The following is a 25,755-nucleotide window of genomic DNA, read 5'->3' on the forward strand; positions in this document are numbered from 1 at the left end:
GTTCTGAATCCAATTATTACAGGAAAATTATGCTGAAAAAGCCAACCCTCAATGGAAACTTATTTCCCATGAACAAATCAACACGCTGTTGGATTTGACAGTGGAACAAGTGCAATTGTAAGTAACAAGGATATATCGGTCAAGTAGCCATTTTATTTTGGAAGTGTTGCATGTATGCTAAACTTTTGTTTTTACTACAGCCAGTTTGAAGAAATACTTGTTTTGAAGAACTACCAGACATGTGTGAAGGAGGCAGCCCTGTTGGACTACTTTGTCTCTGGCTTCTGGTGGGCCAGGGAGATGAACTACAGCTGTCAACAGATCTCATTCGTCATGGCTCTACTGCAGTTGTTACTGGACAATATCAGGGGTATGTCATAAGATCTATAGGTGACAGACAGTATCAAATCACATTTTATCGGTCACATACACGTGATTAACAGATGTTATTGTGGGTGTAACGAAATGCTTGTGTTTCTAGCTCAGACAGTGCAGTAATATCTAACAAGTAGTATCTAACAGATTACACAACATATACCCAATACACACACATCTAAAGTAAAGAAATGGAATTAAGACTATATACATATGGACGAGCGACTTCAGAGCGGAACGGACTAAGATACAGTAGAATAGTATAGAATACAGTATATACAAATGAGATGAGTAATGCAAAATATGTAAACATTATTAAGTGAATGAGATACCGTAGAACAGAATACAGTATATACATATGAGATGAGTAATGCATAGACAGATAGAGTAGAATAGTATAGAATACAGTATATACATATGAGATGAGTAATACAAGATATGTAAACATTATTAAGTGACTAAGATACCGTGGAATAGTATAGAATACAGTATATACATATGCGTTGAGTAATTTGCTGTGCAACCTATAATTTTGATTTGTTACCACGAGTGTGCCCCAAGCAGGGATGGAGAAACTTTGATTGGGGTGGGGGCCACAAAATCTGAACTCATCATGACCGGCCACAGTGGCTCGCAGGCCTGCATATCCACATCTATACCCACACATGCAGACAGCCCTTTTGTGGGCCCTAATTAACATTTCGTTGGGCTCCCACCCCACCTTGCGAGAATTTTTAAGTGGCCCCCCTCTTGACAACAGAGCGAAGAAAATAGACGTTTTAGAGTTCATTTCCTCCAATATTTCACAATCTGAGATAAGGTTGCAGTTTGAAAGTTTGCTGCAATTCTACACATTTTGCCCTTCATTAGGGACTGTGTTCACCACCTAATCATCAATACCTTCATTAGGGACTGTGTTCACCACCTAACCATCTATACCTTCATTAGGGACTGTGTTCACCACCTAATCATCAATACCTTCATTAGGGACTGTGTGTTCACCACCTAATCATCAATACCTTCATTAGGGACTGTGTTCTCCACCTAATCATCAATACCTTCATTAGGGACTGTGTGTTCACCACCTAATCATCAATACCTTCATTAGGGACTGTGTGTTCACCACCTAATCATCAATACCTTCATTAGGGACTGTGTGTTCACCACCTAATCATCAATACCTTCATTAGGGACTGTGTTCTCCACCTAATCATCAATACCTTCATTAGGGACTGTGTGTTCTCCACCTAATCATCAATACCTTCATTAGGGACTGTGTGTTCACCACCTAATCATCAATACCTTCATTAGGGACTGTGTGTTCACCACCTAATCATCAATACCTTCATTAGGGACTGTGTGTTCACCACCTAATCATCAATACCTTCATTAGGGACTGTGTTCACCACCTAATCATCAATACCTTCATTAGGGACTGTGTTCACCACCTAATCATCAATACCTTCATTAGGGACCGTGTGTTCACCACCTAATCATCAATACCTTCATTAGGGACCGTGTGTTCACCACCTAATCATCAATACCTTCATTAGGGGCTGTGTTCACCACCTAATCATCTATACCTTCATTAGGGGCTGTGCTAGTTGTAAGAATCCTACTAGCCGTTTATTACTTCTCTCTGTAGCCGGAGCGGAGCGGTGCCAGAATGTGGACACCAGGGAGCCGGCGTGAGATCTGGCTCAGAAAACGTACCTCAATCCATGAATGGGAGATGGCGCTGTATTCCTAATTATCCCAACTGAAAAATCGAGAAGATTGAAATACTGCTATTTTTTTTTAATGAAACTGCTTTTTTTGTCGGCATGCTAGGCTAGCTAATGCTATATACAATACCCATTGAATTCCATTTAAATGCAATGCCTTGCGTTGTGGCGAGTATCTTACCGAAAGTGTTGTCGAATCTAATGGGTTGCTTTAGCATTAGCTAGCCTAGCATGCTGACGAAAAGCCAATTTCATTAAAAACTAGCAGTATTTCAATCTTCTCGATTTGACACGTCTCACGCTCCTCGCTGTCCTGATCTTGGCACAGCATCCGTTCCTGCTAGAGAGAAAAGTAATGAACGTCCAGTCAAGATTTTTATGGCTAACGTCAATATGGACTGGCTGTGGCTAATATCTGTATTCATATCTGTCCTTCATGTCCCAGAGAAGCAGATGCCATTTGGTGATAACCTGAACGAGTTTGCCAAGTTGATATCAGGAACACGCCAGTCTCTTTCTCCAGAGGTTGACTCACTGTTTGATGCTGAACAGGCCATGTCCATCACTGACTACCTGAAGTGCAGGTAGCAAGACTCTTCTCTATTAGCCTTTTTTTAGTAGGGTCTACATGATTAATATCACATTAACACTGTCCTTACTTACCTGGTGATAATCCATTCAGAGCAGTGAACCTCACTCATAGTGGATGTTGATGTTCTGATCTGTTGGCTACTAATCTTGGTTCACCTGTTTTACGATAGTCTCTTTCAGAACTACCGACTCTATGAGTTTCTCTTCAACCAACCTAGAGAGGAACTGCTCCTTGGAAAGAAGGTGAGGCTGTGTGTTGAGGTTTCCTTAAGGAAGCTAGTGAGTAACTTGGAAGGGTAGTGACCATAAAGAGAGTCCTTTCCTGTCATTGTCCCTAAGAATTTATTTATCTGTCATCTCTGACTAACTCACCATCAGGAGAGCATTTATCTGTCATCTCTAACTAACTCACCATCAGGAGACCATTTATCTGTCATCTCTGACTAACTCACCATCAGGAGACTATTTATCTGTCATCTCTGACTAACTCACCATCAGGAGACCATTTATCTGTCATCTCTAACTAACTCACCATCAGGAGAGCATTTATCTGTCATCTCTGACTAACTCACCATCAGGAGACCATTTATCTGTCATCTCTAACTAACTCACCATCAGGAGACCATTTATCTGTCATCTCTGACTAACTCACCATCAGGAGACCATTTGTTTGTCATCTCTAACTAACTCCCCATCAGGAGACCATTTATCTGTCATCTCTAACTAATTCACCATCAGGAGACCATTTATCTGTCATCTCTAACTAACTCACCATCAGGAGACCATTTATCTGTCATCTCTAACTAATCAGGAGAAGTCAAACTAGTGGAAGCACCTTTCTGTAAATGTACCGGCCCTATACTGCATGTACTGTGCTGAAACAAAAGTCAATCACAACAGTTACATTTACATTTTAGTCATTTAGCAGACGATCTTATCCAGAGCGACTTACAGTAGTGAATGCATATATTTCATACATTTTTTTCCGTACTGGTCCCCCGTGGGAATCGAACCCACAACCCTGGCGTTGCAAACACCATGCTCTACCAACTGAGCCACACGGGACCAGTTCACTCTGTTCCTCTCACAGCATTTATCTATCCTATAATAACATCAGATCTCATTATCACAGCATGTATGGAGCCTATAATAACATCAGATCTCATTATCACAGCATGTATCTATCCTATAATTACATCAGATCTCATTATCACAGCATGAATGGAGCCTATAATAACATCAGATCTCATTATCACAGCATGTATGGAGCCTATAATAACATCAGATCTTATTATCACAGCATGTATGGAGCCTATAATAACATTCAAAATCATTATCACAGCATGTATGGAGCCTATAATAACAGTATATCTCATTATCACAGCATGTATGGAGCCTACAATAACATCAGATCTCATTATCACAGCATGTATGGAGCCTATAATAACAGTGTATCTCATTATCACAGCATGTATGGAGCCTATAATAACAGTAGATCTCATTATCACAACATGTATGGAGCCTATAATAACAGTAGATCTCATTATCACAACATGTATGGAGCCTATAATAACAGTAGATCTCATTATCACAACATGTATGGAGCCTATAATAACATCAGATCTCATTATCACAGCATGTATGGAGCCTATAATAACATCAGATCTCATTATCACAGCATTTATCTATCCTATAATAACATCAGATCTCATTATCACAGCATGTATGGAGCCAATAATAACATCAGATCTCATTAAATAGATTTGTTCAACCAGAGGTATTTTCTAGGAGCTGCAGCGTTCCAGGATGTTACATAATAAACAAACTCATAATTTCCAGACAGAGAGCTGTAGTACAGCGACTCCTCCCTGGCAGTTTGGTTGCCATTATGAGTCTGTTTGATTTCCCATTGATATCTTTACAAGCTCTGTTACCAGGTAATATGATCCTTGTCTTAATATATTCACAAATGTGAAGGCAAACATCCAACATATTCTACTGTAAGATCATGGGTGAGATTACAACCTCTATGTTTCCTGACTAACTGTATTCCAGAGGACCATAGAGGTGATCAGCTCAGCAGACTTTGTAGCTCCGCTGGAAGAAGGCATGAATACTGATGTCTACCTCCATTACATGACTCCTGTTGAACACCATGAAGAGGTACTGTACTGTAGGACTACTGATGTCTACCTCATTAAATGACTCCTGTTGAACAGCAGGAAGAGGTACTGTACTGTTGGACTACTGATGTCTACCTCATTACATGACTCCTATTGAACAGCAGGAAGCGGTACTGTACTGTAGGACTACTGATGTCTACCTCATTACATGACCCCTGTTGAACAGCAGGAAGAGGTACTGTACTGTAGGACTACTGATGACTACCTCATTACATGACTCCTGTTCAACAGCAGGAAGAGGTACTGTACTAAAGGACTACTGATGTCTACCTCATTACATGACTCCTGTTGAACAGCATGAAGAGGTACTGTACTGTAGGACTACTGATGACTACCTCATTACATGACTCCTGTTGACCAGCAGGAAGAGGTACTGTACTGTAGGACTACTGATGTCTACCTCATTACATGACTCCTGTTGAACAGCAGGAAGAGGTACTGTAATGTACTGTAGGACTACTGATGTCTACCTCATTACATGACTCCTGTTGACCAGTATGAAGAGGTACTGTACTGTAGGACAACTGATGACTACCTCATTACATGACTCCTGTTGACCAGCATGAAGAGGTACAGTACTGTAAGACTACTGATGTCTACCTCATTACATGCCTCCTGTTGACCAGCATGAAGAGGTACTGTACTGTAGGACAACTGATGACTACCTCATTACATGACTCCTGTTGACCAGCATGAAGAGGTACAGTACTGTAGGACTACTGATGTCTACCTCATTACATGCCTCCTGTTGACCAGCATGAAGAGGTACTGTACTATAGGACTACTGATGACTACCTCATTACATGACTCCTGTTGAACACCAGGAAGAGGTACTGTACTGTACTGTAGGACTACTGATGTCTACCTCATTACATGACTCCTGTTGAACACCAGGAAGAGGTACTGTACTGTACTGTAGGACTACTGATGTTTACCTCATTACATGACTCCTGTTGAACACCAGGAAGAGGTACTGCACTGTACTGTAGGACTACTGATATCTACCTCATTACATGACTCCTGTTGAACAGCATGAAGAGGTACTGTACTGTAGGACAACTGATGTCTACCTCATTACATGACTCCTGTTGAACAGCATGAAGAGGTACTGTACTGTACTGTAGGACTACTGATGTCTACCTCATTACATGACTCCTGTTGAACACCAGGAAGAGGTACTGTACTGTACTGTAGGACTACTGATATCTACCTCATTACATGACTCCTGTTGAACAGCAGGAAGAGGTACTGTGCTGTTGGACTACTGATGTCTACCTCATTACATGACTCCTATTGAACAGCAGGAAGAGGTACTGTACTGTACTGTACTGTAGGACTACTGATGTCTACCTCATTACATGACTCTTGTTGAACACCAGGAAGAGGTACTGTACTGTAGGACTACTGATATCTACCTCATTACATGACTCCTGTTGAACAGCAGGAAGAGGTACTGTGCTGTTGGACTACTGATGTCTACCTCATTACATGACTCCTGTTCAACAGCAGGAAGAGGTACTGTACTAAAGGACTACTGATGTCTACCTCATTACATGACTCCTGTTGAACAGCATGAAGAGGTACTGTACTGTAGGACTTCTGATGACTACCTCATTACATGACTCCTGTTGACCAACAGGAAGAGGTACTGTACTGTAGGACTACTGATGTCTACCTCATTGCATGACTCCTGTTGAACAGCAGGAAGAGGTACTGTACTGTACTGTAGGACTACTGATGTCTACCTCATTACATGACTCCTGTTGACCAGTATGAAGAGGTACTGTACTGTAGGACAACTGATGACTACCTCATTACATGACTCCTGTTGACCAGCATGAAGAGGTACTGTACTGTAGGACTACTGATGTCTACCTCATTACATGACTCCTGTTGACCAGCATGAAGAGGTACTGTACTGTAGGACTACTGATGACTACCTCATTACATGACTCCTGTTGAACAGCAGGAAGAGGTACTGTACTGTAGGACTACTGATGTCTACCTCATTACATGACTCCTGTTGAACATCATGAAGAGGTACTGTACTGTAGGACTTCTGATGACTACCTCATTACATGACTCCTGTTGACCAACAGGAAGAGGTACTGTACTGTAGGACTACTGATGTCTACCTCATTGCATGACTCCTGTTGAACAGCAGGAAGAGGTACTGTACTGTACTGTAGGACTACTGATGTCTACCTCATTACATGACTCCTGTTGACCAGTATGAAGAGGTACTGTACTGTAGGACAACTGATGACTACCTCATTACATGACTCCTGTTGACCAGCATGAAGAGGTACTGTACTGTAGGACTACTGATGTCTACCTCATTACATAACTCCTGTTGACCAGCATGAAGAGGTACTGTACTGTAGGACTACTGATGACTACCTCATTACATGACTCCTGTTGAACAGCAGGAAGAGGTACTGTACTGTAGGACTACTGATGTCTACCTCATTGCATGACTCCTGTTGAACAGCAGGAAGAGGTACTGCACTGTACTGTAGGACTACTGATATCTACCTCATTACATGACTCCTGTTGAACAGCATGAAGAGGTACTGTACTGTAGGACAACTGATGTCTACCTCATTACATGACTCCTGTTGAACAGCATGAAGAGGTACTGTACTGTACTGTAGTACTACTGATATCTACCTCATTACATGACTCCTGTTGAACAGCAGGAAGAGGTACTGTACTGTTGGACTACTGATGTTTACCTCATTACATGACTCCTGTTGAACACCAGGAAGAGGTACTGTACTGTAGGACAACTGATGTCTACCTCATTACATGACTCCTGTTGAACAGCATGAAGAGGTACTGTACTGTACTGTAGGACTACGGATGTCTACCTCATTACATGCCTCCTGTTGACCAGCATGAAGAGGTACTGTACTGTAGGACTACTGATGACTACCTCATTACATGACTCCTGTTGAACAGCAGGAAGAGGTACTGTACTGTAGGACTACTGAGTCTTCCTCATTACATGACTCCTGTTGAACACCAGGAAGAGGTACTGTACTGTACTGTAGGACTACTGATGTCTACCTCATTACATGACTCCTGTTGAACACCAGGAAGAGGTACTGTACTGTACTGTAGGACTACTGATGTTTACCTCATTACATGACTCCTGTTGAACACCAGGAAGAGGTACTGTACTGTACTGTAGGACTACTGATATCTACCTCATTACATGACTCCTGTTGAACAGCATGAAGAGGTACTGTACTGTAGGACAACTGATGTCTACCTCATTACATGACTCCTGTTGAACAGCATGAAGAGGTACTGTACTGTACTGTAGGACTACTGATGTCTACCTCATTACATGACTCCTGTTGAACACCAGGAAGAGGTACTGTACTGTACTGTAGGACTACTGATATCTACCTCATTACATGACTCCTGTTGAACAGCAGGAAGAGGTACTGTGCTGTTGGACTACTGATGTCTACCTCATTACATGACTCCTATTGAACAGCAGGAAGAGGTACTGTACTGTAGGACTACTGATGTCTACCTCATTACATGACCCCTGTTGAACAGCAGGAAGAGGTACTGTACTGTACTGTAGGACTACCTCATTACATGACTCCTGTTGAACAGCATGAATAGGTACTGTACTGTAGGACTACTGATGTCTACCTCATTACATGACTCCTGTTGACCAGCATGAAGAGGTACTGTACTGTAGGACTACTGATGACTACCTCATTACATGACTCCTGTTGAACAGCAGGAAGAGGTACTGTACTGTAGGACTACTGATGTCTACCTCATTACATGACTCCCGTTGAACACCAGGAAGAGGTACTGTACTGTAGGACTACTGATGTCTACCTCATTACATGACTCCTGTTGAACACCAGGAAGAGGTAATGTACTGTACTGTAGTACTACTGATATCTACCTCATTACATGACTGCTGTTGAACAGCAGGAAGAGGTACTGTACTGTTGGACTACTGATGTTTACCTCATTACATGACTCCTGTTGAACACCAGGAAGAGGTACTGTACTGTAGGACTACTGATATCTACCTCATTACATGACTCCTGTTGAACAGCATAAAGAGGTACTGTACTGTAGGACAACTGATGTCTACCTCATTACATGACTCCTGTTGAACAGCATGAAGAGGTACTGTACTGTACTGTAGGACTACTGATGTCTACCTCATTACAGGCCTCCTGTTGACCAGCATGAAGACGTACTGTACTGTAGGACTACTGATGACTACCTCATTACATGACTCCTGTTGAACAGCAGGAAGAGGTACTGTACTGTAGGACTACTGAGTCTTCCTCATTACATGACTCCTGTTGAACACCAGGAAGAGGTACTGTACTGTACTGTAGGACTACTGATATCTACCTCATTACATGACTCCTGTTGAACAGCATGAAGAGGTACTGTACTGTAGGACAACTGATGTCTACCTCATTACATGACTCCTGTTGAACAGCATGAAGAGGTACTGTACTGTACTGTAGGACTACTGATGTCTACCTCATTACATGACTCCTGTTGAACACCAGGAAGAGGTACTGTACTGTACTGTAGGACTACTGATATCTACCTCATTACATGACTCCTGTTGAACAGCAGGAAGAGGTACTGTGCTGTTGGACTACTGATGTCTACCTCATTACATGACTCCTATTGAACAGCAGGAAGAGGTACTGTACTGTAGGACTACTGATGTCTACCTCATTACATGACCCCTGTTGAACAGCAGGAAGAGGTACTGTACTGTACTGTAGGACTACCTCATTACATGACTCCTGTTGAACAGCATGAAGAGGTACTGTACTGTAGGACTACTGATGTCTACCTCATTACATGACTCCTGTTGACCAGCATGAAGAGGTACTGTACTGTAGGACTACTGATGACTACCTCATTACATGACTCCTGTTGAACAGCAGGAAGAGGTACTGTACTGTAGGACTACTGATGTCTACCTCATTACATGACTCCTGTTGAACACCAGGAAGAGGTACTGTACTGTAGGACTACTGATGTCTACCTCATTACATGACTCCTGTTGAACACCAGGAAGAGGTAATGTACTGTACTGTAGTACTACTGATATCTACCTCATTACATGACTGCTGTTGAACAGCAGGAAGAGGTACTGTACTGTTGGACTACTGATGTTTACCTCATTACATGACTCCTGTTGAACACCAGGAAGAGGTACTGTACTGTAGGACTACTGATATCTACCTCATTACATGACTCCTGTTGAACAGCATAAAGAGGTACTGTACTGTAGGACAACTGATGTCTACCTCATTACATGACTCCTGTTGAACAGCATGAAGAGGTACTGTACTGTACTGTAGGACTACTGATGTCTACCTCATTACAGGCCTCCTGTTGACCAGCATGAAGACGTACTGTACTGTAGGACTACTGATGACTACCTCATTACATGACTCCTGTTGAACAGCAGGAAGAGGTACTGTACTGTAGGACTACTGAGTCTTCCTCATTACATGACTCCTGTTGAACACCAGGAAGAGGTACTGTACTGTACTGTAGGACTACTGATGTCTACCTCATTACATGACTCCTGTTGAACACCAGGAAGAGGTACTGTACTGTAGGACTACTGATGTTTACCTCATTACATGACTCCTGTTGAACACCAGGAAGAGGTACTGTACTGTACTGTAGGACTACTGATATCTACCTCATTACATGACTCCTGTTGAACAGCATTAAGAGGTACTGTACTGTAGGACAACTGATGTCTACCTCATTACATGACTCCTGTTGAACAGCATGAAGAGGTACTGTACTGTAGGACTACTGATATCTACCTCATTACATGACTCCTATTGAACAGCAGGAAGAGGTACTGTACTGTAGGACTACTGATGTCTACCTCATTACATGACTCCTGTTGAACACCAGGAAGAGGTACTGTACTGTACTGTAGGACTACTGATATCTACCTCATTACATGACTCCTATTGAACAGCAGGAAGAGGTACTGTACTGTAGGACTACTGATGTCTACCTCATTACATGACTCCTGTTGAACACCAGGAAGAGGTACTGTACTGTACTGTAGGACTACTGATATCTACCTCATTACATGACTCCTATTGAACAGCAGGAAGAGGTACTGTACTGTAGGACTACTGATGTCTACCTCATTACATGACCCCTGTTGAACAGCAGGGAGAGGTACTGTACTGTACTGTAGGACTACTGATATCTACCTCATTACATGACTCCCGTTGAACAGCAGGAAGAGGTACTGTGCTGTTGGACTACTGATGTCTACCTCATTACATGACTCCTATTGAACAGCAGGAAGAGGTACTGTACTGTACTGTAGGACTACTGATGTCTACCTCATTACATGACTCCTGTTGAACACCAGGAAGAGGTACTGTACTGTAGGACTACTGATATCTACCTCATTACATGACTCCTGTTGAACAGCAGTAAGAGGTACTGTGCTGTTGGACTACTGATGTCTACCTCATTACATGACTCCTATTGAACAGCAGGAAGAGGTACTGTACTGTAGGACTACTGATGTCTACCTCATTACATGACTCCTGTTGACCAGCATGAAGAGGTACTGTACTGTAGGACTACTGATGACTACCTCATTACATGACTCCTGTTGAACAGCAGGAAGAGGTACTGTACTGTAGGACTACTGATGTCTACCTCATTACATGACTCCTGTTGAACACCAGGAAGAGGTACTGTACTGTACTGTAGGACTATTGATGTCTACCTCATTACATGACTCCTGTTGAACACCAGGAAGAGGTACTGTACTGTACTGTAGTACTACTGATATCTACCTCATTACATGACTCCTGTTGAACAGCAGGAAGAGGTACTGTACTGTTGGACTACTGATGTTTACCTCATTACATGACTCCTTTTGAACACCAGGAAGAGGTACTGTACTGTAGGACTACTGATATCTACCTCATTACATGACTCCTGTTGAACAGCATGAAGAGGTACTGTACTGTAGGACAACTGATGTCTACCTCATTACATGACTCCTGTTGAACAGCATGAAGAGGTACTGTACTGTACTGTAGGACTACTGATGTCTACCTCATTACATGACCCCTGTTGAACAGCAGGAAGAGGTACTGTACTGTACTGTAGGACTACCTCATTACATGACTCCTGTTGAAAATCAGGAAGAGGTAATGTACTGTAGGACTACTGATGTCTACCTCATTACATGACTCCTGTTGAACAGCAGGAAGAGGTACTGTACTGTAGGGCTACTGATGTCTACCTCATTACATGACTCCTGTTGAACAGCAGGAAGAGGTACTGTGCTGTTGGACTACTGATGTCTACCTCATTACATGACTCCTATTGAACAGCAGGAAGAGGTACTGTACTGTAGGACTACTGATGTCTACCTCATTACATGACTCCTGTTGAACACCAGGAAGAGGTACTGTACTGTACTGTAGGACTACTGATATCTACCTCATTACATGACTCCTATTGAACAGCAGGAAGAGGTACTGTACTGTAGGACTACTGATGTCTACCTCATTACATGACCCCTGTTGAACAGCAGGAAGAGGTACTGTACTGTACTGTAGGACTACTGATATCTACCTCATTACATGAATCCCGTTGAACAGCAGGAAGAGGTACTGTGCTGTTGGACTACTGATGTCTACCTCATTACATGACTCCTATTGAACAGCAGGAAGAGGTACTGTACTGTACTGTAGGACTACTGATGTCTACCTCATTACATGACTCCTGTTGAACACCAGGAAGAGGTACTGTACTGTAGGACTACTGATATCTACCTCATTACATGACTCCTGTTGAACAGCAGGAAGAGGTACTGTGCTGTTGGACTACTGATGTCTACCTCATTACATGACTCCTGTTGACCAGCATGAAGAGGTACTGTACTGTAGGACTACTGATGACTACCTCATTACATGACTCCTGTTGAACAGCAGGAAGAGGTACTGTACTGTAGGACTACTGATGTCTACCTCATTACATGACTCCTGTTGAACACCAGGAAGAGGTACTGTACTGTACTGTAGGACTATTGATGTCTACCTCATTACATGACTCCTGTTGAACACCAGGAAGAGGTACTGTACTGTACTGTAGTACTACTGATATCTACCTCATTACATGACTCCTGTTGAACAGCAGGAAGAGGTACTGTACTGTTGGACTACTGATGTTTACCTCATTACATGACTCCTTTTGAACACCAGGAAGAGGTACTGTACTGTAGGACTACTGATATCTACCTCATTACATGACTCCTGTTGAACAGCATGAAGAGGTACTGTACTGTAGGACAACTGATGTCTACCTCATTACATGACTCCTGTTGAACAGCATGAAGAGGTACTGTACTGTACTGTAGGACTACTGATGTCTACCTCATTACATGACCCCTGTTGAACAGCAGGAAGAGGTACTGTACTGTACTGTAGGACTACCTCATTACATGACTCCTGTTGAACAGCAGGAAGAGGTAATGTACTGTAGGACTTCTGATGTCTACCTCATTACATGACTCCTGTTGAACAGCAGGAAGAGGTACTGTACTGTACTGTAGGACTACTGATATCTACCTCATTACATGACTCCCGTTGAACAGCAGGAAGAGGTACTGTGCTGTTGGACTACTGATGTCTACCTCATTACATGACTCCTATTGAACAGCAGGAAGAGGTACTGTACTGTACTGTAGGACTACTGATGTCTACCTCATTACATGACTCCTGTTGAACACCAGGAAGAGGTACTGTACTGTAGGACTACTGATATCTACCTCATTACATGACTCCTGTTGAACAGCAGGAAGAGGTACTGTGCTGTTGGACTACTGATGTCTACCTCATTACATGACTCCTGTTGACCAGCATGAAGAGGTACTGTACTGTAGGACTACTGATGACTACCTCATTACATGACTCCTGTTGAACAGCAGGAAGAGGTACTGTACTGTAGGACTACTGATGTCTACCTCATTACATGACTCCTGTTGAACACCAGGAAGAGGTACTGTACTGTACTGTAGGACTATTGATGTCTACCTCATTACATGACTCCTGTTGAACACCAGGAAGAGGTACTGTACTGTACTGTAGTACTACTGATATCTACCTCATTACATGACTCCTGTTGAACAGCAGGAAGAGGTACTGTACTGTTGGACTACTGATGTTTACCTCATTACATGACTCCTTTTGAACACCAGGAAGAGGTACTGTACTGTAGGACTACTGATATCTACCTCATTACATGACTCCTGTTGAACAGCATGAAGAGGTACTGTACTGTAGGACAACTGATGTCTACCTCATTACATGACTCCTGTTGAACAGCATGAAGAGGTACTGTACTGTACTGTAGGACTACTGATGTCTACCTCATTACATGACCCCTGTTGAACAGCAGGAAGAGGTACTGTACTGTACTGTAGGACTACCTCATTACATGACTCCTGTTGAACACCAGGAAGAGGTACTGTACTGTACTGTAGGACTATTGATGTCTACCTCATTACATGACTCCTGTTGAACACCAGGAAGAGGTACTGTACTGTACTGTAGTACTACTGATATCTACCTCATTACATGACTCCTGTTGAACAGCAGGAAGAGGTACTGTACTGTTGGACTACTGATGTTTACCTCATTACATGACTCCTTTTGAACACCAGGAAGAGGTACTGTACTGTAGGACTACTGATATCTACCTCATTACATGACTCCTGTTGAACAGCATGAAGAGGTACTGTACTGTAGGACAACTGATGTCTACCTCATTACATGACTCCTGTTGAACAGCATGAAGAGGTACTGTACTGTACTGTAGGACTACTGATGTCTACCTCATTACATGACCCCTGTTGAACAGCAGGAAGAGGTACTGTACTGTACTGTAGGACTACCTCATTACATGACTCCTGTTGAAAATCAGGAAGAGGTAATGTACTGTAGGACTACTGATGTCTACCTCATTACATGACTCCTGTTGAACAGCAGGAAGAGGTACTGTACTGTAGGGCTACTGATGTCTACCTCATTACATGACTCCTGTTGAACAGCAGGAAGAGGTACTGTGCTGTTGGACTACTGATGTCTACCTCATTACATGACTCCTATTGAACAGCAGGAAGAGGTACTGTACTGTAGGACTACTGATGTCTACCTCATTACATGACTCCTGTTGAACACCAGGAAGAGGTACTGTACTGTACTGTAGGACTACTGATATCTACCTCATTACATGACTCCTATTGAACAGCAGGAAGAGGTACTGTACTGTAGGACTACTGATGTCTACCTCATTACATGACCCCTGTTGAACAGCAGGAAGAGGTACTGTACTGTACTGTAGGACTACTGATATCTACCTCATTACATGAATCCCGTTGAACAGCAGGAAGAGGTACTGTGCTGTTGGACTACTGATGTCTACCTCATTACATGACTCCTATTGAACAGCAGGAAGAGGTACTGTACTGTACTGTAGGACTACTGATGTCTACCTCATTACATGACTCCTGTTGAACACCAGGAAGAGGTACTGTACTGTAGGACTACTGATATCTACCTCATTACATGACTCCTGTTGAACAGCAGGAAGAGGTACTGTGCTGTTGGACTACTGATGTCTACCTCATTACATGACTCCTGTTGACCAGCATGAAGAGGTACTGTACTGTAGGACTACTGATGACTACCTCATTACATGACTCCTGTTGAACAGCAGGAAGAGGTACTGTACTGTAGGACTACTGATGTCTACCTCATTACATGACTCCTGTTGAACACCAGGAAGAGGTACTGTACTGTACTGTAGGACTATTGATGTCTACCTCATTACATGACTCCTGTTGAACACCAGGAAGAGGTACTGTACTGTACTGTAGTACTACTGATATCTACCTCATTACATGACTCCTGTTGAACAGCAGGAAGAGGTACTGTACTGTTGGACTACTGATGTTTACCTCATTACATGACTCCTTTTGAACACCAGGAAGAGGTACTGTACTGTAGGACTACTGATATCTACCTCATTACATGACTCCTGTTGAACAGCATGAAGAGGTACTGTACTGTAGGACAACTGATGTCTACCTCATTACATGACTCCTGTTGAACAGCATGAAGAGGTACTGTACTGTACTGTAGGACTACTGATGTCTACCTCATTACATGACCCCTGTTGAACAGCAGGAAGAGGTACTGTACTGTACTGTAGGACTACCTCATTACATGACTCCTGTTGAACAGCAGGAAGAGGTAATGTACTGTAGGACTTCTGATGTCTACCTCATTACATGACTCCTGTTGAACAGCAGGAAGAGGTACTGTACTGTACTGTAGGACTACTGATATCTACCTCATTACATGACTCCCGTTGAACAGCAGGAAGAGGTACTGTGCTGTTGGACTACTGATGTCTACCTCATTACATGACTCCTATTGAACAGCAGGAAGAGGTACTGTACTGTACTGTAGGACTACTGATGTCTACCTCATTACATGACTCCTGTTGAACACCAGGAAGAGGTACTGTACTGTAGGACTACTGATATCTACCTCATTACATGACTCCTGTTGAACAGCAGGAAGAGGTACTGTGCTGTTGGACTACTGATGTCTACCTCATTACATGACTCCTGTTGACCAGCATGAAGAGGTACTGTACTGTAGGACTACTGATGACTACCTCATTACATGACTCCTGTTGAACAGCAGGAAGAGGTACTGTACTGTAGGACTACTGATGTCTACCTCATTACATGACTCCTGTTGAACACCAGGAAGAGGTACTGTACTGTACTGTAGGACTATTGATGTCTACCTCATTACATGACTCCTGTTGAACACCAGGAAGAGGTACTGTACTGTACTGTAGTACTACTGATATCTACCTCATTACATGACTCCTGTTGAACAGCAGGAAGAGGTACTGTACTGTTGGACTACTGATGTTTACCTCATTACATGACTCCTTTTGAACACCAGGAAGAGGTACTGTACTGTAGGACTACTGATATCTACCTCATTACATGACTCCTGTTGAACAGCATGAAGAGGTACTGTACTGTAGGACAACTGATGTCTACCTCATTACATGACTCCTGTTGAACAGCATGAAGAGGTACTGTACTGTACTGTAGGACTACTGATGTCTACCTCATTACATGACCCCTGTTGAACAGCAGGAAGAGGTACTGTACTGTACTGTAGGACTACCTCATTACATGACTCCTGTTGAACAGCAGGAAGAGGTAATGTACTGTAGGACTACTGATGTCTACCTCATTACATGACTCCTGTTGAACAGCAGGAAGAGGTACTGTACTGTAGGACTACTGATGTCTACCTCATTACATGACTCCTGTTGAACAGCAGGAAGAGGTACTGTGCTGTTGGACTACTGATGTCTACCTCATTACATGACTCCTATTGAACAGCAGGAAGAGGTACTGTACTGTAGGACTACTGATGTCTACCTCATTACATGACTCCTGTTGAACACCAGGAAGAGGTACTGTACTGTACTGTAGGACTACTGATATCTACCTCATTACATGACTCCTATTGAACAGCAGGAAGAGGTACTGTACTGTAGGACTACTGATGTCTACCTCATTACATGACCCTTGTTGAACAGCAGGAAGAGGTACTGTACTGTACTGTAGGACTACTGATATCTACCTCATTACATGACTCCCGTTGAACAGCAGGAAGAGGTACTGTGCTGTTGGACTACTGATGTCTACCTCATTACATGACTCCTATTGAACAGCAGGAAGAGGTACTGTACTGTACTGTAGGACTACTGATGTCTACCTCATTACATGACTCCTGTTGAACACCAGGAAGAGGTACTGTACTGTAGGACTACTGATATCTACCTCATTACATGACTCCTGTTGAACAGCAGGAAGAGGTACTGTGCTGTTGGACTACTGATGTCTACCTCATTACATGACTCCTATTGAACAGCAGGAAGAGGTACTGTACTGTAGGACTACTGATGTCTACCTCATTACATGACTCCTGTTGAACAGCAGGAAGAGGTACTGTACTGTAGGACTACTGATGTGTACCTCATTACATGACTCCTGTTGAACACCAGGAAGAGGTACTGTACTGTACTGTAGGACTACTCATGTCTACCTCATTACATGACTCCTGTTGAACACCAGGAAGAGGTACTGTACTGTACTGTAGTACTACTGATATCTACCTCATTACATGACTCCTGTTGAACAGCAGGAAGAGGTACTGTACTGTTGGACTACTGATGTTTACCTCATTACATGACTCCTGTTGAACACCAGGAAGAGGTACTGTACTGTAGGACTACTGATATCTACCTCATTACATGACTCCTGTTGAACAGCATGAAGAGGTACTGTACTGTAGGACAACTGATGTCTACCTCATTACATGACTCCTGTTGAACAGCATGAAGAGGTACTGTACTGTACTGTAGGACTACTGATGTCTACCTCATTACATGACCCCTGTTGAACAGCAGGAAGAGGTACTGTACTGTACTGTAGGACTACCTCATTACATGACTCCTGTTGAACAGCATGAAGAGGTACTGTACTGTACTGTAGGACTACTGATGTCTACCTCATTACATGACCCCTGTTGAACAGCAGGAAGAGGTACTGTACTGTACTGTAGGACTACCTCATTACATGACTCCTGTTGAAAATCAGGAAGAGGTAATGTACTGTAGGACTACTGATGTCTACCTCATTACATGACTCCTGTTGAACAGCAGGAAGAGGTACTGTACTGTAGGGCTACTGATGTCTACCTCATTACATGACTCCTGTTGAACAGCAGGAAGAGGTACTGTGCTGTTGGACTACTGATGTCTACCTCATTACATGACTCCTATTGAACAGCAGGAAGAGGTACTGTACTGTAGGACTACTGATGTCTACCTCATTACATGACTCCTGTTGAACACCAGGAAGAGGTACTGTACTGTACTGTAGGACTACTGATATCTACCTCATTACATGACTCCTATTGAACAGCAGGAAGAGGTACTGTACTGTAGGACTACTGATGTCTACCTCATTACATGACCCCTGTTGAACAGCAGGAAGAGGTACTGTACTGTACTGTAGGACTACTGATATCTACCTCATTACATGACTCCCGTTGAACAGCAGGAAGAGGTACTGTGCTGTTGGACTACTGATGTCTACCTCATTACATGACTCCTATTGAACAGCAGGAAGAGGTACTGTACTGTACTGTAGGACTACTGATGTCTACCTCATTACATGACTCCTGTTGAACACCAGGAAGAGGTACTGTACTGTAGGACTACTGATATCTACCTCATTACATGACTCCTGTTGAACAGCAGGAAGAGGTACTGTGCTGTTGGACTACTGATGTCTACCTCATTACATGACTCCTGTTGACCAGCATGAAGAGGTACTGTACTGTAGGACTACTGATGACTACCTCATTACATGACTCCTGTTGAACAGCAGGAAGAGGTACTGTACTGTAGGACATCTGATGTCTACCTCATTACATGACTCCTGTTGAACACCAGGAAGAGGTACTGTACTGTACTGTAGGACTATTGATGTCTACCTCATTACATGACTCCTGTTGAACACCAGGAAGAGGTACTGTACTGTACTGTAGTACTACTGATATCTACCTCATTACATGACTCCTGTTGAACAGCAGGAAGAGGTACTGTACTGTTGGACTACTGATGTTTACCTCATTACATGACTCCTTTTGAACACCAGGAAGAGGTACTGTGCTGTAGGACTACTGATATCTACCTCATTACATGACTCCTGTTGAACAGCATGAAGAGGTACTGTACTGTAGGACAACTGATGTCTACCTCATTACATGACTCCTGTTGAACAGCATGAAGAGGTACTGTACTGTACTGTAGGACTACTGATGTCTACCTCATTACATGACCCCTGTTGAACAGCAGGAAGAGGTACTGTACTGTACTGTAGGACTACCTCATTACATGACTCCTGTTGAACAGCAGGAAGAGGTAATGTACTGTAGGACTACTGATGTCTACCTCATTACATGACTCCTGTTGAACAGCAGGAAGAGGTACTGTACTGTAGGACTACTGATGTCTACCTCATTACATGACTCCTGTTGAACAGCAGGAAGAGGTACTGTGCTGTTGGACTACTGATGTCTACCTCATTACATGACTCCTATTGAACAGCAGGAAGAGGTACTGTACTGTAGGACTACTGATGTCTACCTCATTACATGACTCCTGTTGAACACCAGGAAGAGGTACTGTACTGTACTGTAGGACTACTGATATCTACCTCATTACATGACTCCTATTGAACAGCAGGAAGAGGTACTGTACTGTAGGACTACTGATGTCTACCTCATTACATGACCCCTGTTGAACAGCAGGAAGAGGTACTGTACTGTACTGTAGGACTACTGATATCTACCTCATTACATGACTCCCGTTGAACAGCAGGAAGAGGTACTGTGCTGTTGGACTACTGATGTCTACCTCATTACATGACTCCTATTGAACAGCAGGAAGAGGTACTGTACTGTACTGTAGGACTACTGATGTCTACCTCATTACATGACTCCTGTTGAACACCAGGAAGAGGTACTGTACTGTAGGACTACTGATATCTACCTCATTACATGACTCCTGTTGAACAGCAGGAAGAGGTACTGTGCTGTTGGACTACTGATGTCTACCTCATTACATGACTCCTATTGAACAGCAGGAAGAGGTACTGTACTGTAGGACTACTGATGTCTACCTCATTACATGACTCCTGTTGAACAGCAGGAAGAGGTACTGTACTGTAGGACTACTGATGTGTACCTCATTACATGACTCCTGTTGAACACCAGGAAGAGGTACTGTACTGTACTGTAGGACTACTCATGTCTACCTCATTACATGACTCCTGTTGAACACCAGGAAGAGGTACTGTACTGTACTGTAGTACTACTGATATCTACCTCATTACATGACTCCTGTTGAACAGCAGGAAGAGGTACTGTACTGTTGGACTACTGATGTTTACCTCATTACATGACTCCTGTTGAACACCAGGAAGAGGTACTGTACTGTAGGACTACTGATATCTACCTCATTACATGACTCCTGTTGAACAGCATGAAGAGGTACTGTACTGTAGGACAACTGATGTCTACCTCATTACATGACTCCTGTTGAACAGCATGAAGAGGTACTGTACTGTACTGTAGGACTACTGATGTCTACCTCATTACATGACCCCTGTTGAACAGCAGGAAGAGGTACTGTACTGTACTGTAGGACTACCTCATTACATGACTCCTGTTGAACAGCATGAAGAGGTACTGTACTGTAGGACTACTGATGTCTACCTCATTACATGACTCCTGTTGACCAGCATGAAGAGGTACTGTACTGTAGGACTACTGATGACTACCTCATTACATGACTCCTGTTGAACAGCAGGAAGAGGTACTGTACTGTAGGACTACTGATGTCTACCTCATTACATGACTCCTGTTGAACACCAGGAAGAGGTACTGTACTGTAGGACTACTGATGTCTACCTCATTACATGACTCCTGTTGAACACCAGGAAGAGGTAATGTACTGTACTGTAGTACTACTGATATCTACCTCATTACATGACTGCTGTTGAACAGCAGGAAGAGGTACTGTACTGTTGGACTACTGATGTTTACCTCATTACATGACTCCTGTTGAACACCAGGAAGAGGTACTGTACTGTAGGACTACTGATATCTACCTCATTACATGACTCCTGTTGAACAGCATAAAGAGGTACTGTACTGTAGGACAACTGATGTCTACCTCATTACATGACTCCTGTTGAACAGCATGAAGAGGTACTGTACTGTACTGTAGGACTACGGATGTCTACCTCATTACAGGCCTCCTGTTGACCAGCATGAAGACGTACTGTACTGTAGGACTACTGATGACTACCTCATTACATGACTCCTGTTGAACAGCAGGAAGAGGTACTGTACTGTAGGACTACTGAGTCTTCCTCATTACATGACTCCTGTTGAACACCAGGAAGAGGTACTGTACTGTACTGTAGGACTACTGATGTCTACCTCATTACATGACTCCTGTTGAACACCAGGAAGAGGTACTGTACTGTAGGACTACTGATGTTTACCTCATTACATGACTCCTGTTGAACACCAGGAAGAGGTACTGTACTGTACTGTAGGACTACTGATATCTACCTCATTACATGACTCCTGTTGAACAGCATTAAGAGGTACTGTACTGTAGGACAACTGATGTCTACCTCATTACATGACTCCTGTTGAACAGCATGAAGAGGTACTGTACTGTACTGTAGGACTACTGATATCTACCTCATTACATGACTCCTATTGAACAGCAGGAAGAGGTACTGTACTGTAGGACTACTGATGTCTACCTCATTACATGACTCCTGTTGAACACCAGGAAGAGGTACTGTACTGTACTGTAGGACTACTGATATCTACCTCATTACATGACTCCTATTGAACAGCAGGAAGAGGTACTGTACTGTAGGACTACTGATGTCTACCTCATTACATGACTCCTGTTGAACACCAGGAAGAGGTACTGTACTGTACTGTAGGACTACTGATATCTACCTCATTACATGACTCCTATTGAACAGCAGGAAGAGGTACTGTACTGTAGGACTACTGATGTCTACCTCATTACATGACCCCTGTTGAACAGCAGGGAGAGGTACTGTACTGTACTGTAGGACTACTGATATCTACCTCATTACATGACTCCCGTTGAACAGCAGGAAGAGGTACTGTGCTGTTGGACTACTGATGTCTACCTCATTACATGACTCCTATTGAACAGCAGGAAGAGGTACTGTACTGTAGGACTACTGATGTCTACCTCATTACATGACTCCTGTTGAACAGCAGGAAGAGGTACTGTACTGTAGGACTACTGATGTTTACCTCATTACATGACTCCTGTTGAACACCAGGAAGAGGTACTGTACTGTACTGTAGGACTACTGATATCTACCTCATTACATGACTCCTGTTGAACAGCATTAAGAGGTACTGTACTGTAGGACAACTGATGTCTACCTCATTACATGACTCCTGTTGAACAGCATGAAGAGGTACTGTACTGTACTGTAGGACTACTGATATCTACCTCATTACATGACTCCTATTGAACAGCAGGAAGAGGTACTGTACTGTAGGACTACTGATGTCTACCTCATTACATGACTCCTGTTGAACACCAGGAAGAGGTACTGTACTGTACTGTAGGACTACTGATATCTACCTCATTACATGACTCCTATTGAACAGCAGGAAGAGGTACTGTACTGTAGGACTACTGATGTCTACCTCATTACATGACTCCTGTTGAACACCAGGAAGAGGTACTGTACTGTACTGTAGGACTACTGATATCTACCTCATTACATGACTCCTATTGAACAGCAGGAAGAGGTACTGTACTGTAGGACTACTGATGTCTACCTCATTACATGACCCCTGTTGAACAGCAGGGAGAGGTACTGTACTGTACTGTAGGACTACTGATATCTACCTCATTACATGACTCCCGTTGAACAGCAGGAAGAGGTACTGTGCTGTTGGACTACTGATGTCTACCTCATTACATGACTCCTATTGAACAGCAGGAAGAGGTACTGTACTGTAGGACTACTGATGTCTACCTCATTACATGACTCCTGTTGAACAGCAGGAAGAGGTACTGTACTGTAGGACTACTGATGTGTACCTCATTACATGACTCCTGTTGAACACCAGGAAGAGGTACTGTACTGTACTGTAGGACTACTCATGTCTACCTCATTACATGACTCCTGTTGAACACCAGGAAGAGGTACTGTACTGTTGGACTACTGATGTTTACCTCATTACATGACTCCTGTTGAACACCAGGAAGAGGTACTGTACTGTAGGACTACTGATATCTACCTCATTACATGACTCCTGTTGAACAGCATGAAGAGGTACTGTACTGTAGGACAACTGATGTCTACCTCATTACATGACTCCTGTTGAACAGCATGAAGAGGTACTGTACTGTACTGTAGGACTACTGATGTCTACCTCATTACATGACCCCTGTTGAACAGCAGGAAGAGGTACTGTACTGTACTGTAGGACTACCTCATTACATGACTCCTGTTGAACAGCATGAAGAGGTACTGTACTGTAGGACTACTGATGTCTACCTCATTACATGACTCCTGTTGACCAGCATGAAGAGGTACTGTACTGTAGGACTACTGATGACTACCTCATTACATGACTCCTGTTGAACAGCAGGAAGAGGTACTGTACTGTAGGACTACTGATGTCTACCTCATTACATGACTCCTGTTGAACACCAGGAAGAGGTACTGTACTGTAGGACTACTGATGTCTACCTCATTACATGACTCCTGTTGAACACCAGGAAGAGGTAATGTACTGTACTGTAGTACTACTGATATCTACCTCATTACATGACTGCTGTTGAACAGCAGGAAGAGGTACTGTACTGTTGGACTACTGATGTTTACCTCATTACATGACTCCTGTTGAACACCAGGAAGAGGTACTGTACTGTAGGACTACTGATATCTACCTCATTACATGACTCCTGTTGAACAGCATAAAGAGGTACTGTACTGTAGGACAACTGATGTCTACCTCATTACATGACTCCTGTTGAACAGCATGAAGAGGTACTGTACTGTACTGTAGGACTACGGATGTCTACCTCATTACAGGCCTCCTGTTGACCAGCATGAAGACGTACTGTACTGTAGGACTACTGATGACTACCTCATTACATGACTCCTGTTGAACAGCAGGAAGAGGTACTGTACTGTAGGACTACTGAGTCTTCCTCATTACATGACTCCTGTTGAACACCAGGAAGAGGTACTGTACTGTACTGTAGGACTACTGATGTCTACCTCATTACATGACTCCTGTTGAACACCAGGAAGAGGTACTGTACTGTAGGACTACTGATGTTTACCTCATTACATGACTCCTGTTGAACACCAGGAAGAGGTACTGTACTGTACTGTAGGACTACTGATATCTACCTCATTACATGACTCCTATTGAACAGCAGGAAGAGGTACTGTACTGTAGGACTACTGATGTCTACCTCATTACATGACTCCTGTTGAACACCAGGAAGAGGTACTGTACTGTACTGTAGGACTACTGATATCTACCTCATTACATGACTCCTATTGAACAGCAGGAAGAGGTACTGTACTGTAGGACTACTGATGTCTACCTCATTACATGACCCCTGTTGAACAGCAGGGAGAGGTACTGTACTGTACTGTAGGACTACTGATATCTACCTCATTACATGACTCCCGTTGAACAGCAGGAAGAGGTACTGTGCTGTTGGACTACTGATGTCTACCTCATTACATGACTCCTGTTGAACACCAGGAAGAGGTACTGTACTGTACTGTAGGACTACTGATATCTACCTCATTACATGACTCCTGTTGAACAGCATTAAGAGGTACTGTACTGTAGGACAACTGATGTCTACCTCATTACATGACTCCTGTTGAACAGCATGAAGAGGTACTGTACTGTACTGTAGGACTACTGATATCTACCTCATTACATGACTCCTATTGAACAGCAGGAAGAGGTACTGTACTGTAGGACTACTGATGTCTACCTCATTACATGACTCCTGTTGAACACCAGGAAGAGGTACTGTACTGTACTGTAGGACTACTGATATCTACCTCATTACATGACTCCTATTGA

General features: G+C 43.0%; 1 protein-coding gene across 2 annotated transcripts in view; it reads left to right on the forward strand.

Moving 5' to 3' along the window:
* LOC106592999 (ciliary-associated calcium-binding coiled-coil protein 1) overlaps positions 1-25,755 on the forward strand; it is a 56,848-nt gene that overhangs the window by 1,512 nt on the left and 29,581 nt on the right. For both annotated transcript variants that reach the window (XM_045687389.1, XM_045687387.1), the window contains exons 2-6: positions 23-117; positions 201-370; positions 2,545-2,683; positions 2,861-2,933; positions 4,746-4,853. In XM_045687389.1, the coding sequence (XP_045543345.1) occupies positions 301-370; positions 2,545-2,683; positions 2,861-2,933; positions 4,746-4,853 (390 nt within the window). In that variant the 5' untranslated portion in view covers positions 23-117; positions 201-300. The remainder of the gene's footprint in view (positions 1-22; positions 118-200; positions 371-2,544; positions 2,684-2,860; positions 2,934-4,745; positions 4,854-25,755) is intronic.

Source organism: Salmo salar, chromosome ssa01 (assembly GCF_905237065.1).
Source record: "Salmo salar chromosome ssa01, Ssal_v3.1, whole genome shotgun sequence".
Lineage (NCBI taxonomy): Eukaryota > Metazoa > Chordata > Actinopteri > Salmoniformes > Salmonidae > Salmo > Salmo salar.